This window comes from Gigantopelta aegis, chromosome 8 (assembly GCF_016097555.1).
Source record: "Gigantopelta aegis isolate Gae_Host chromosome 8, Gae_host_genome, whole genome shotgun sequence".
Lineage (NCBI taxonomy): Eukaryota > Metazoa > Mollusca > Gastropoda > Neomphalida > Peltospiridae > Gigantopelta > Gigantopelta aegis.
The window spans coordinates 60314494-60329313 of record NC_054706.1 but is presented as its reverse complement, the minus strand read 5'-3'; the positions used below and the strand labels follow the sequence as shown (position 1 = coordinate 60329313).

The following is a 14820-nucleotide window of genomic DNA, read 5'->3' as shown; positions in this document are numbered from 1 at the left end:
AAATATATAGAACACAAAAATACTATTTTTGTATCAAATTTAGAAAACAATCGGCTCAGAAATTAATAACTTGTAGTAAATACCATAGCATGAAAAAAGGCATTCCCTGTGGGATGGACTATAGTAGTGGCACATGTGGTTTGTTTTGTTTTTATTATGTACCCTCAAATTATTTAATTTCTGGCAGAAACCCTATAGACATAAAATAAATAAGCTAAATGGGTTTGTAGCTGATATAGCACCTTTAAAATAGCACCGAAGTAAACTAAGTTGCAGTTCATTTTACCATCATTGCAGCAAATCTAATTTGATTTAAGGATATCGATGACCTTTAGCACTAAAATAATTGTTTTATTATTTAATTCATGTTATATACATGTAATTACGTACCTGGAGGAGGGGCTCCACCCTTCTGATCGGATGGATACGGAGGTGGTGCTTGTGACATGATTAATCAGTGAAAACCTACAACAGAAACAAACATAAACATAAAATACATGTACCAGGGTTTTTTCTTCATTATTTTACCTCAATACCCTGACACAAACTTGGTAAAACGTTTGCATATACTTAATATGCAACCCCTGCATTTGGCAATGCCTTGGAGATTTAATTGTCTACGGAACTTTTTTGCCTTGAACTATATTATTATTTAGGGTGAGTTTTTTCAATGGCATGTTCTTTTGCTGTAGACATTTTCCTTAATTGTAGGAGTTGAATAAGTGATTTAAAACGTGTATTCTTATTTTGGGCTAGCTATAATTTTGGATATTAAAGCCTTTCCCTGCATTTTACAATAAAAACTATTTATGTGTCAACAGAAGGCTGGCACAAGAAATAGACCAAGCAAATACATGTAGGTTATTGTAATTTATACATGTACATCTTATACATTTATGATTTTATATTCCATCGGTGGGCCTATGGTGCTAATTCTCATTCCAGCACAATGAGCTATTAAGATTGTAGTATATGTGCTATCCTATCTGTGTGATGTTTGAAATCCAATAGCCAATGATTAATAAATCAATGTGATAATTGGTGTTGTTAAACAAAACAAACTTACGCTTATAATTTTATAATTAATTTAACTTCAGAAAACAATTTTAATAAATTTACTTTCTCTAATACATTCCATTCCAACAAACAAAACAGCTTTCAAGCACACAGTTGAATAGCATGAAAAAAACTAGTTTAATGCAATAAACGTAAACATTTTCTTTTAATATGCACCGACATAAACATTCATAGATGTAACTATAAACCAAGTTTCATTGTTGTTCGACTTATAGTTTGTAAGAAATGGAGCTAAACAGGAATCTTTAATGTTTAGAGTAAATGCAAAAGTTTCGAGATCTCTGAGTTCTGAAAATTTGCTTTTATAAACCAATTACGGGTTAGGCAAAAAATAAATTCAGAAAACTAATTATCATTTTTATGTAATGTGACCTGACCATGTGAATGTCCTAAATTTAATATGCTGGACAAAAAATGTACTAGTATTACTCAAACTTACAGTGTACATGTAGATTAATTAGCATGAATGACATGTGAATGAAAAGATTGTTCTCGCAATTTTCAGAGGCCATAGTTGCTATAACTTTTTATACATATAACGACTATGCTAGAGATGAATGGAACCATATACATATACTGTTCAATATCTGTATTATTTTCAATACCTATTTACCATACCGAGCAAATCTGAAAATACCGGAAATTTGGTATTGAAAAAAAAAAAAAAATTGGCATTAAGTACACACTATAAAAATGTATCCAATGAAATTCTAATAATTAATGCAAATTATCACAACTACGTATTTAACCTGAAAGTTATTGAAAGGGGATTTCTGTCGGGTTTCTTCCTGTAGTGTGTGTATTAGTAATTAATATAAAAAAAATGTTTTATCAAGGAACTCAAAAATTATCAATCAGTGTTTCTGCCAGAAAGAAATGTTTGGGTATGGCACTATGGAATTGAATACAATCACAGTCAACAGGGGGTATGGTGGGCCTCCCCAAGAAAGAAAATGGGTTAAGTTAAGAAAATCATACAGTAATGATGAAAGTAATTAATTTTGTTAAAAGGTTAACTAAAAAAATAAAATCTGCAAAACAATTTGGGTATGGTACCCGTTTTACCCTCTGGCAGAAACCCTGTCGATGTAAAGGTATTTAATATCAAACATAGGATTGTTGTTGTATATATTAGATCGGTTATCTGTGATTACCGTTTAGTAGACAGAGATTGCGCAATATTGATATAGATTGTTCCCTGGCGTTAAGAGTGTCATAACTGCCCAAATGTCCATCTAGCTCTCTGTTAGAGTACTCGGGCTAGCATTTATGGAGACATGTTGAGATTTTGAGACAACACCTTAATTAAAGATTCAAACTGGTTATATACATGTATTTGTTCAAGAACCATGTGAGATATTCCACACCTGCACAAATCGAGTACACTGGTGCAAGCCAAGGGAGCCTGCTAAATTTCTGGAAAATGGCCTGAGCACATGACAGTTTGAATAAAATTGAAAATATATATTTCGGATACCTATAGTCATAACAGTGCAGGACACACATTAATTAATCAATACTTTCCTTAATGTGCAGTGCGAGTTGCTTCCCAATATTTCGGTTGACAAACGGTTGAAGCATGGTGCCACAAGTTTTGAATACCAACTATGTAACAATATTCGGACATAGAAAGAACCACAATTTCTATGTCCCTTAGGACTATTTGGATGTCATGACTTTCAACCGTTCCAGCATTCAGTAGGCCTATATTTATAAGTATAACAAATTAAGTTTTAGGGTTAGATGCTGTATCGGTTGGAAGTCTCTCCACCATTTAATGCCATTGTCATTGTGGATGGGAGTCAATGGTGTTTCAAAGAATATTTTGGTTATCATTATGATTATATTGATAAGCAGTGATCCAATGGACTTTCTATTTGACAGTTTTGTAAACATAAAAATTTATGTGTTGGTAAGACTATTGTAGTTAGTTTCAGCTTATTTGGTTTCCAAATTACAATACTCGAACAGATATTGCTGTCGACAGATCGGTTGTATTTTTTATTTTACAAAATAACAAATAGAGACCGCACCGGAAGATTGGTAGAGCCACTCACATCCGTTACACCATTGCCGAATGTAAGGTTTGAAAAGCACGTTAGTTAACGTCTATAAACCATTTATTGTTTAATATTGGAAGAATACCAGTACTTGTAACAGGTATAAAATACATTGATAAAACTTTATAACAAATATAGAACTCATGTTACTTGCCACTTTACGTTTTATTCAGTGGCAAAGTGAAAAAGTAGCGATACCGCATTTAATTATTGAAAAATAGTGTTGTCATTATTGTAAGTATTTATTTTTGTGAGGCAATTATATTTAATTTATTACTCTTGCAGTACATGACAAAATTTAGATGTTTCGATTTATTGTATAACTGTGATCGCCCGTTAACAACATCTTCCTGTTTGTCTGTTTACTATAATCCAAGATGGCAGATATTTGTTTACATTTTCAATGATTTGTTATTATGAATACATATATTGTGGCCCTGACACATCTGTTGTTAGGGAATCACATAAAAATAATCCCTATAACCACATCTTTATAATTAACGGATGTAGGACAAAATGTCAAGTCAAAATATCAACTATTAAAGTGGAAGGAAGGAAGGAAATGTTTTATATAACGACGCACTCAACACATTTTATTTATGGTTATATGGCATCAGACATATGGTTAAGAACCACACAGATATTGTGAGAGGAAACCCGCTGTCGCCACTTCATGGGCTACTCTATTTCGATTAACATCAAGGGATCTTTTATATGCACCATCCCACCGACAGGATAGCTACACACCACAGCCTTTGTTACACCAGTTGTGGAGCACTGGCTGTAATCAATTAAAGTGGTACCCAGGTAAAAATGTCAACTTTGACATTATACTTAATGTGTAAAAAAAACTTTTAAAAATCCTAACCATGTATTCTACGACTTTTCGTTTCACCAATTAAACCAGTTTGCACACCTTTGACAATGACAGCACTAAATGTGTATATAATTGTCTCAATAACACAGCATGGGTGATGTAATTTAGTTTTTTAATGCCACTAACTTATTTTTTAAAAATCAAAGACAGGCTGGCTAATAAGCCATACAAACAACAATAAAGCATTCTCTAATTATTCCAAATTTTGTAATTATGAAGAAACTCAGTTTCCCAAAACCTAACACATACATCTGTTATCTCTGTTGCTCTGTCCTTCTTTTCCTCTCTCCTCCTCTTTCACTGTCTCTCTGTCTCACTTCTCTCTCTCTCTCATATAACACACACAAGTTGACATTTTGACAGAGATACAACATTAATGGTACACATTTTGTCCTCTTACATATACACTCCGAGCTATGCCTTCGATGAGGAAAGACGTGTCGCTCTGCTCTCTCGAGTTGCCCCCCCCCCCATCTGGGGGGACTTATTGCAAGCTACGGCTCTTTGTTAGAGTACCGCGTCGCTTACATTGGCTCACGGGCAACCGTGACTTTGGTGTATGGCAACGCGGTAACGAACACGACGAAGAGGAAGGGAAGAGGAAACCTGCACCAGGGACGGCTCAGGGGGGACCTAAACTGGCGGCTCAACCGCCAGCCCTGTCTGCGTCGCCGCCCCCACCCCCAACCAACCAGTGTCAGCCGACGCAGATACCTCTGAACAGACTGAGCCAGTGGACCAGTCGACGTCGCAGTTGGACACAGCGATCTGCGAAACTCCACGGCGTGCGTCTCCCGTTCCAACCCCTTCGAGGCTGTCGGCGTAGTCCCCCACCCCCGGGGGGCTCCGCCAAGACCCCTATGGATGGCGCTGCTGTGAAGAGGAAGGTCGTCACCCCACCGAGTAGTGACCAGCCAGCCAAGGTCCGGCCTTCCGCGACCGCCCGGGGCAGGGACCCCGCCTGGAGCCTAGCCATCTCCAAGATCAAGGGCCAGTACACTCGATACTTGGTCGGGCACACCTCGGACACCAGCTCACTGCCGGGAGGCATTCTTGAGGGCAACTTTAAGAAGTTTCCTGACGGAGTTGAGTGTGCCATCCACGCCATGGAACTACGAGACGGGAAGTTTGGACTTGTGGTGACGTCGCGCCGAGATGATCTCTACAGACAGGGAATACTCTTCGAAGACATGGACAACTACACCATCCACAGAGTACTGACGATCATCGCAGGCACCCATTACGTCGAGCTAGCTAAGACCTTGCTAGCCCACCGATGGAGGAAACTGGTGCCACAGTTCAACGCCAAGCACTTCATCTTGTCCCTGTAGTCGCCAACCGTTCCAAGGGCTTAGTTGGACTTTTTTTTTTTTGTAAACAGTCCGACACACTTTATTTTGGCAGCCCGTCTAAATTGCTCAAATCACCTTAAAACCCTTTCGGTCGAGCACTCTAATTTTGTTCTTTGGACATAAATTTTTGTCCAGACATGAGTTGTATGAATAAGCTCAATTTGGCTTTAGGTCTTTGACCTAACTACTAAATTCGTATTCCAAATTCCGCCCACCTTAAACTCACCCCAACTCCCCCGGCCCGGACCATATAGATCGGACTTTAAACTTTTAAACCTCCGTTCAAAATTATATGTCGAAATTATTCTCTTTTTTTTTTATATTATTAAATAGTCCGATCCTCTCTTCTTTCTTTTATTTATTTTTGGACTGTCCATTTAAAATGCTCCAAACTTTATTGTTACTGAAAATGTTCACAAACTGTGAAGAAAAATCTCACAAATGAACAACAAGCAAACAACAACAAATCGGATGTTGATTGCGCGAACTGTGCACGAGAAAACAAACCGAACCAAAATGATAACGGTCACGTGGTATACCAACGTCTGTGACATTGAAATGGGAATATCCCCTTTAGACCTTGTCTGCTCAACGGGGTTTTTTCAGAGGCCCGTGGCATTTTATGAAATACGAAAAATGCATTTTGTGGTATTACAAACACCAGGATTACCAAAAAAACACTTCAGGTGAATGAAAATGTATATTCTAAATAATAAACGGTAAGTAAAGTGCAATTTTATTTGTGAAAAAATGGGTTTAATAGTGCAAAACAACGGCGTAATGGTTAACAACTAGGGTGTGTCCCTTTAATGATCATCACACAAATTCAAGTTCCGGAAAGTGTACCGCCCGTTCCCCCCATTAGTTATCGATCTAAAGAGGGATTTTTTGATGGGGTATATATAGAAAAGTGGGGCATGGGGCCCTAACCCTAACCCTAACCCTAACTCTATCCCTAACCCTAACCTATTATAAATGATGGGGGGAACGGGTGGAGCTCTTGCCCAAGTTCCAAATCGTCAATATTGACAATAGTGGTAATGTCTACGAGGTCCTCGTGCCAATACATTGACGAAAATTGCCGAACTCCTGATGTGTCGACCTCATTTGGACTTGAATCTACTATGGAAATAATAGATCAATTAAAATAATGAAAAATGAAAAAAAGCCTCATGTGTTTTTAAAATTGTTCGGACGCAAATCTATAACTTTCATTCTCTTGGCCAAATGTCAAATCTGAAACCAGGATGTAAAATTACTTTAAACAGCGACTGTCAGATGAGTTCAAGCGTGACAAACAAAACTAGTAACACCTATAGACCAATACACCATAATCTTCATACACTAAACATTATCAAATGATAACCAAATATAAATGATACATCTTCTTAATATACCCACCAAACGTGTTTACTTAAATTCCTCTTGTTTTGGGGTCACCAAATTAACTAGAACTGAATCTCTATGCGCTATACGCTTCAAAACAGCTTGCACAGTAGATGACTGACAGAATGTGTTTAGTTACCAGTCAACATTCATGAAACGTGCCGTGTGCAAAAGTTTGCTCAATAGTCGGAACTCCTATTTGACGTCACACACTACCCTGACTACCTATCCGCATGTGGCCCGCGTAACTCAAACATAAAGTTTGTTTTGTCTAACGACATCACTAGAGTACAGTGATTAATTATTCATCGGCTATTGGACGTCAAACATTTGGTAATTCCATCAGCTACATTTTTCAATTAGCAGCAATAATGGATTTTTTTATATGCACTTCCCCAAGACAGGATTCAAGGGTATGCGGTCAAAACGGCCCCATGATGAAACGGCCTTGAACATGTAAGTCAAAACGGCCAAAGAAAAAAGTCAAAACGGCCAAAGAAAAAAGTTAAAAGGGCCAAAGAAAATGGTCAAAACGGCCAAAGAAAAAAGTCAAAACGGCCAAAAGAAATGGTCAAAACGGCCAATAGGTAGGCCTACTATCACGTTAAATTAATTCACATTAGTAATAATTAGTAATCAATATAGCCTATATCACAGGCAGTTCAAAAATATGTATCAAAACAACCAAAACAACGGAATCACTGGTAACAATTTATTAGCCTACACAACGCAATTTACTATTGTAATTAAGACCACCAATTAACATTTTATTTAACAACACTGATAGACCGACCCGGCCGTGCCTCCCGGACGATGTTTCACACACACACACACACACACACACACACACACATTCCTTTCTTCCCTTAACAAACATCCCTTTCTTCTCCTTAACAAATATTCCTTTCTTCTCCTTAACGCATATGCCTTTCTTCTTAACAAACATTCCTTTCTTCGAGACAAATATGTCTTTCTTTCCCTATGACTAAAACAAAATACTAAAAATAAATATTTGTATTCAATTAATCTTTATTTTACGAGGAAGGAAATGTTTTATTTACTCAACACATTTTATTTACGGTTATACGGACATATGGTTAAGGACCACACAGATATTGATTGAGGAAAGAAAGAAATGCTTTATTTAACGACGCACTCAACACATTTTATTTACGGTTATACGGACATATGGTTAAGGACCACAGATTTTGAGAGAAACCCCGCTGTCGCCACTACATGGGCTACTCTTCCGATTAGCAGCAAGGGATCTTTTAGTTGCGCTTCCCACATGCAGGATAGCACATACCACGGTCGTTGTCCAGTTGTGGAGCACTGGCTGGATATAGCCCAATGGGCCCACCGACGGGGATCGATCCCAGACCTACCGCACATCAAGGGAACACTGAGCTACGTCCCGTCCACACAGGGTTATTAGAGGATGCTTGTATTGGGTTCTGCTTGAACATAATAAATAAATAAAAAAATAAATAAATAATAAAAACAAATAAATAAATAAATAAATAAACTAATTTAAAAAATAATAATAGAAGAAAAAAAACTTCTACCACATGAGATACGAACGACGTACCTTTCACGCTCAAGTCGACTACGCTAACGACTGAGCTACCGAAACATTGGCAAAATCTGTCATTTAAACCATATATATGTGTGGGTGTGTGTGTGCTCGCGGGATGAAGCGACGAAATAGGTCAGTTCATTATAATCTTGTGAATGCGCTATCAGATAGTGTAGAACGAGAATTCCTTTTTTCACCTATTTCAATCATTTCGTCTTTCTGCCAGACTTTGAGAACTTAACTTCTAGAAGTTCCGTAGAGTATTTTATTTAGAGACTGACAACACAAGATACCATCACTTGCCGGATGTAAACAGTGATAACCATTCATCATTCAGCGCGCTAAAATTAAATACACTACCTCGCGTCGGGCAGTCCTTAGAAGTGGTAGGTTAACGACACCACTAGAGCATCTCGATTTATTAATCATCGGCTATTGGATGTGAAACATACTTCTGACAGTTTTAGAGAGGAAACCCGCTGCACTTTCCCATTAGTAGCAATTTTGGATCCTACACCATCCCTGTCAAGGCTAGGCGACGAGTCACACACCAAGTACGTCAAGGCTATGACTTACACCAAGGTCGCACACCTGCCCAGGTATACCAGTCACTGTCCTCTAAGTCGATCAATGCTAAACAAATCGGTTAGGGCCAGTCCAAGGACATCAGTACCAACCTAAGTCGGTCAGGGCCAGTCCAAGGACATCAGTACCATCCTAAGTCGGTCAGGGACACGGGCGAGCGTTCACCCTAGTAGACCACACCACTATGACTCACACCTGCCAAGTACACCAAGGTCAAGGTCACGGAAAGTAGGTCATGGCCCCAGGAAGGCCCTCATACTACTTATAATGGCTCGGGCGATGTGTTTGAAATGGTTATAATAATAACTATTCATGTTTCTCCAAAACTTACCTGTACTTAAAATCTACATATTAACACAGATGTACTAGTACACTAACCACATATGTAGATTTTAAACTCTTTGTTTATTCAAACATAAATAAGACGCAGGTAATATCCGTGTAGTGAGACCGTACTATAAAAACTGTCTTTGCACAGTTATCTTTCTCGACACTTGTGTAGATGAAATACATTTTAAAGTATTATATCTAAGGCCGTCTTGACTTTTTTCAAGGGCCGAATTGACTTTTGTTAAGGGCCGTTTTGACCAATTATTGTTAAGGCCGTTTAGTACTGGGGCCGTTATGACTACGATCCGATTCAAGCACATACCACGGCCATTGATATACCAATCGTGGTGCACTTGCTGCCCAGAACGAGAAATAGCCCAATGGGCCCACCGACAGGGACGACCCCAAACCGACCGCGCATCAGGCGAACGCTTTACTACGTGGATGGGGGGAGGGGGGATAGGCTATTTCTCGTTTCAGCCAGAAAGGTTGTGCCACAATCTAGAAAATAATGGGGGGGGGGGGGTATTGGAATGGAGTGAACGGGTGGGAGCTTACGGTAAAGATAACATTAAACGTCACAGATACAAACGTAATATTTTGTCTGTGACGTCATGTTTAATGTATTGATAAAAATGGCAAAATTATGTCGATCAGTACAGCGACTGCGATTAATTCGTAAAATTCATTAAATATGGAATTAACATTTTTTTTAAATTTCACAGGAAGGGAGGGGGTGGCTAGCCACCCTATTCACACACACACACACACACACCCGATCCGCCACCGCACTGTGGTATGTGTTATCCTGTCTGTGGGGTGATGTATATAAAAGATCCGTTGCTACTAGTGGAAAAATGTAGCGGGTTTCCTCTCTATGACTATGTCAAAATTACCAAATGTTTGACATCCAGTAGGCGATTATTAATAATCAATGTGCTCTAGTGGTGTCATTAAACGAAACAAACTTCTTCTTTACCCCCAATCCCGGAAAATGTTTACCTTTTCGCTTATTAATAACATTAAAAAGGTTCCCACTACTCGATATCATTTTGCTTGGATGCCAGCATGAATATTTCTGTCTGTAAAGCTACATTTTATAAAATATAAATATAACAGACAAATAATAAAAAATAAAAAAAAATAAAAAATCTAGCTTTACAGACAAAAATATTTAGTCTACCTTACAATGGTCTTTCACCCCAAAAGATGACCGCCCAATATATATAGCCACTTCTGTATTTAAGTTACAAAAATTGACGGCCTCCATTACGGTTGTAAATTTATGGAATTCATTTTTGTACGCAATATTTAGCACTTTGTGTACGGTAGTCGACTAAACATGAGTGTAAAAAGATCTTTGCAAAATGCGGCATCGAGTACGTAAGTACCCAAAAAAAAAGAAGAAAAAAAAGTGTCAGCAGTACACATCAAGAGAAGAAGCGGCAAGAACGATCGGAAATGTTAAGAATTATATTTCTTTTAAAAATATAGTTCTTGCTGACAGATTAAAAATTATTTTATTTTTAGATAGTTTTCATGATGCGAACTACAATAAGTATTTGATGAATCTGGAAATTATGAATATGTCTGCTTATATCCAATTAGTGAATTACGGTTCAAGCACAATGTCATGGGTACACATAATAATGTATCGGCTATCTGGAATGTATTTCAAGTACAACTAGTGTTTATAGTTGTTAGTGAGAGAAAACGTGCCTACTCACTGAATCGTTAAATCTCGCTTTGTGTGGGAGATGGCACCGGGATGCGAATCTAGTACCCGATGCCTCTATCACTACGTCATCACCGGCCTTGGTGGCGTCTTGGTTAGGCCATCGGTCTACAGGCTGGTAGGTACTGGGTTCGGATCCCAGTCGAGGCATGGGATTTTTAATCCAGATACCGACTCTAAACCCTGTGTGAGTGCTCCGCAAGGCTCAATGGGTAAGTGTACACCACTTACACCGACCAGTGACCCATAACTGGTTCAACAAAGGCCATGGTTTGTGCTATCCTGCCTGTGGGAAGCGCAAATAAAAGATCCTCTCAAGGTGACATCAATATTAATTCCATCAATCTAGGCAAAAATAAGTTAAATTCTTCTGTTGTGAAAGTGGATCCTATTAACTCTGATACGGTGCATATAAATGCTAATAATGACACATCATTTGGGTTAGAAAAGAAAGGGCTTCGTATTGGTAATCTTAATATCCAACATATTATGCCAAAAATGGAAGAAATTAAAATCACACTAAAACAGTATCGGTCTTTAGACATCTTAGGTTTGTGTGAAACATTTTTAAATGAAGATGTAGATGATACAGAGATACAGATTGATGGTTTTTATATTGAACGTAAAGATCGATGTAAAAAGAAAGGTGGCGGTATTGTAGTTTATATTAAGGAACATATACCTTTCATTCGCAGAAAGGATATGGAAAGTGTCAGTATAGAATCTATATGGATTGAAATTCAATATCCCCATACTAAATCTTTTCTAGTAAATTTTGTATATCGACCTCCTGATTCATTTCAGTCTTGGATTGATCTTTATGAAATTGAAATTAGCCAGGCAAATGAAGAAAACATTGAATTGATCATACTTGGAGATTTTAACATTAATTATGTTAATGGTTTTGCAAACAAAAAATTGTCACAACTAGTATCTAATTATGACCTTGCACAGCTTATTACTCAGCCCACCAGAATATCAGCAGAGAGTGCAACCACAATAGATCACGTTTATTCTACGCATAGAGAACATATTGTTGAAATTAAGGTACCGTGTTTAGCCATGAGTGATCATTACCCAGTCTGTATAACTCGTAAAATAAAATGGGTATCTGAAAATAATTTACAAGGCTATACAAATCATAAAACTATCACTTACCGATGCTATAAAACATTTAATGAAGAACAGTTTATCTCTGATTTAGCAATGTCTGATCTAGATGGTATAAAATTTATTAGTAATCCAGATAATGCATTGAGTAAACTGTACTCAATTCTAACTGAACTGCTAGATAAGCATGCCCCAGTTAAAACTAAAAGGGTTAAACGAATGTACCAACCTGAATGGTATTCTGAAGAAATTAAACAAGCCAGGCAAAAGAGAGACAAGTACCATGGGTTTAAAAACTGGGAACTGTACAAAGTCTGGAGAAACAAGACAACAAATCTTATTGACAAAGCCAAAAGGGATTTCTTTAATAATGCAGTTTCTGACAGTAAAAATCCAGGTTATTTCTGGAAACACCTAAAAAGCATTACACCATGTGTCAACAGACATCCAGTACCAATAAAGTTGATATATAACAATAAAACTACCACAGACACATTGGAAATATTAGAAGATCTAAATCAACATTTTGTAAATATATCAAAATCATTCCCCAAAACAAATTCAAAAACACTAGTATTTGATACTCTTGAGAAACTAGTCCGCCAGAGATTACCTACTCATAGTTCCTTCAGCCTGCGATATATTACAGATATTCAGGTAATTGATATTATCAATAAAATGGACTCCAATAAATCAACAGGTGTTGATGGTCTTGGTCCTAAATTACTAAAACTATGTAAGGAATATATAGCCCCCTCGGTAGCATACATTATTAATATGAGTATTGATACATGTACCTTTCCACAGAAGCTGAAGACAGCAAGAGTAATGCCATGTCACAAAGGTGGATGTAAAGAAGACCCTAATAATTACAGACCTATATCTATTTTACCCACAATTTCTAAAATATTTGAAAAACATGTCTCAAAACAATTAAAAGATTATCTTTACAAATATGAACTACTACACAATGCTCAGTCAGGATTTAGAGACAAACACTCATGTCAGACAGCACTAACATCTCTAATAGACCAGTGGTTGGAACAACTAGATAATGGAAACATGATTGGTTCTGTATTTTTAGATTTGAGCAAAGCATTTGACTTGGTGGATCACCAAATCTTGCTACAAAAACTTCAGGTATATCGACTGTCACCGAGTACAGTTGAATGGTTTAAGTCATACTTAAACAACAGAAAACAGCGTATACAAATTAACAATATTAGCTCCAAAGAATTGGGTATAGTATCTGGTGTGCCTCAAGGCTCTATTCTTGGGCCTATTTTATTTCTTATGTTTATAAATGATCTTCCATTATCTACCCAAAATGTCAGTGTATATATGTATGCAGATGACACGACATTACACACATCTGGCAGACATTTGTCAGTAATAGAGACTACGTTACAAACAAACTTAGATGCCGTAAACTCTTGGTGCATCAATAATAATATGTCTATAAACCCATCTAAAACTACATGTATGTTAATTGGTACACAGCAAAAATTGGGCCAAACTGGTCAGTTGCAACTAAATATCAATAATAACCCTATATCACCTACTCATTGTCAAAAACATTTAGGACTCTGTGTTGATCAAAATCTTAGTTGGAACACACAAGTTGATCACATTTGTTCACAAGTTTCATCTAAACTGGCTCTTTTGCGACAAATTAGCAAATTTCTCACCCCAGAATCAAAATCTCTATTCTATAATGCATATATTCTTCCCATATTTGATTATGGGTCAGTAACATGGGGTCGCTGCAATAAAACATACATTGACAGATTAATAAAGCTACAAAAAAGAGCGGCTAGGCTAATCCTTGATAAACCACTGCTAACTCCTTCAGCAGATCTCTTTAAGGAATTACAGTGGTTGCCTTTTGATTATAGGTGCACATACCATACAGGTACATTAGTATATAAGGCGTTGAACAATCTGACACCTGCATATATAAGTGATTATTTCATACCATCATCAGGCTCAAATAAATATAACCTGAGATCAGCAACACATAATAATCTTGTATTGCCAAGACCCAACACTGAATTGTATAAATACTCCTTCAGATATTCTGGTGTTGAAACATGGAATACAATCCCAGATTCTATTAAAAAAAAGTGTATCCTTACTTTCATTTAAAAGACAATAAAAAAAATTCATAACAACACTGGCTCTTGGTAATGTTCAGTAACATCTTTACTCAGGAGTCTGTACGTTTAAATTATATTTGTTTATGATTATATCAAGTTGTGATAACATTTGTTTGTATATGTAAACAAAATTGTATTAATTATGTATCCATCATGCGTATTTACCTTATAGTTTCGATGCATTTAATGAAGAATAATTATGTTGTGTTTTGTTATTACATTGTTTATTTCATTATATGTTGAGTAATAATGTTTAATACTTAATAGATAGAAGGCCACAAGGGAGATTAGTGTACTACTATTTGTGTAACCTTCTTTAAATAAAGATTATTATTATTATTATTATTATTATTATTATTATCCCTTGCTGCTAATCGGAAAGAGTAGCCCATGTAGTGGCGACAGCGGGTTTCCTCTCAAAATCTGTGTGGTCCTTAACCATATGTCTGACGCCATATAACCGTAAATAAAATGTGTTGAGTGCGTCGTTAAATAAAACATTTCTTTCTTTCTATCACTACGTCAAAACTTGGGTGGTGCTCTTTTGTATGAAGCAACCTACATCTACTAACAAAG

At 37.0% G+C, this 14820-nt stretch overlaps 1 protein-coding gene across 6 annotated transcripts in view; it reads right to left on the bottom strand.

Moving 5' to 3' along the window:
* LOC121378770 (cell death-inducing p53-target protein 1 homolog) overlaps positions 1-6831 on the bottom strand; it is a 28450-nt gene extending 21619 nt beyond the window's left edge. For 5 of the 6 annotated variants that reach the window (XM_041507076.1, XM_041507077.1, XM_041507079.1 and 2 more), the window contains exons 1-2: positions 6768-6831; positions 391-465 (exon numbers count right to left, since the gene is read on the bottom strand). In XM_041507076.1, coding sequence (XP_041363010.1) covers positions 391-448 — 58 coding nt within the window. In that variant the 5' untranslated portion in view covers positions 449-465; positions 6768-6831. The remainder of the gene's footprint in view (positions 1-390; positions 466-6767) is intronic. The other variant, XM_041507081.1, reaches the window with a different exon arrangement.
* Positions 6832-14820: the final 7989 nt, after the last annotated feature.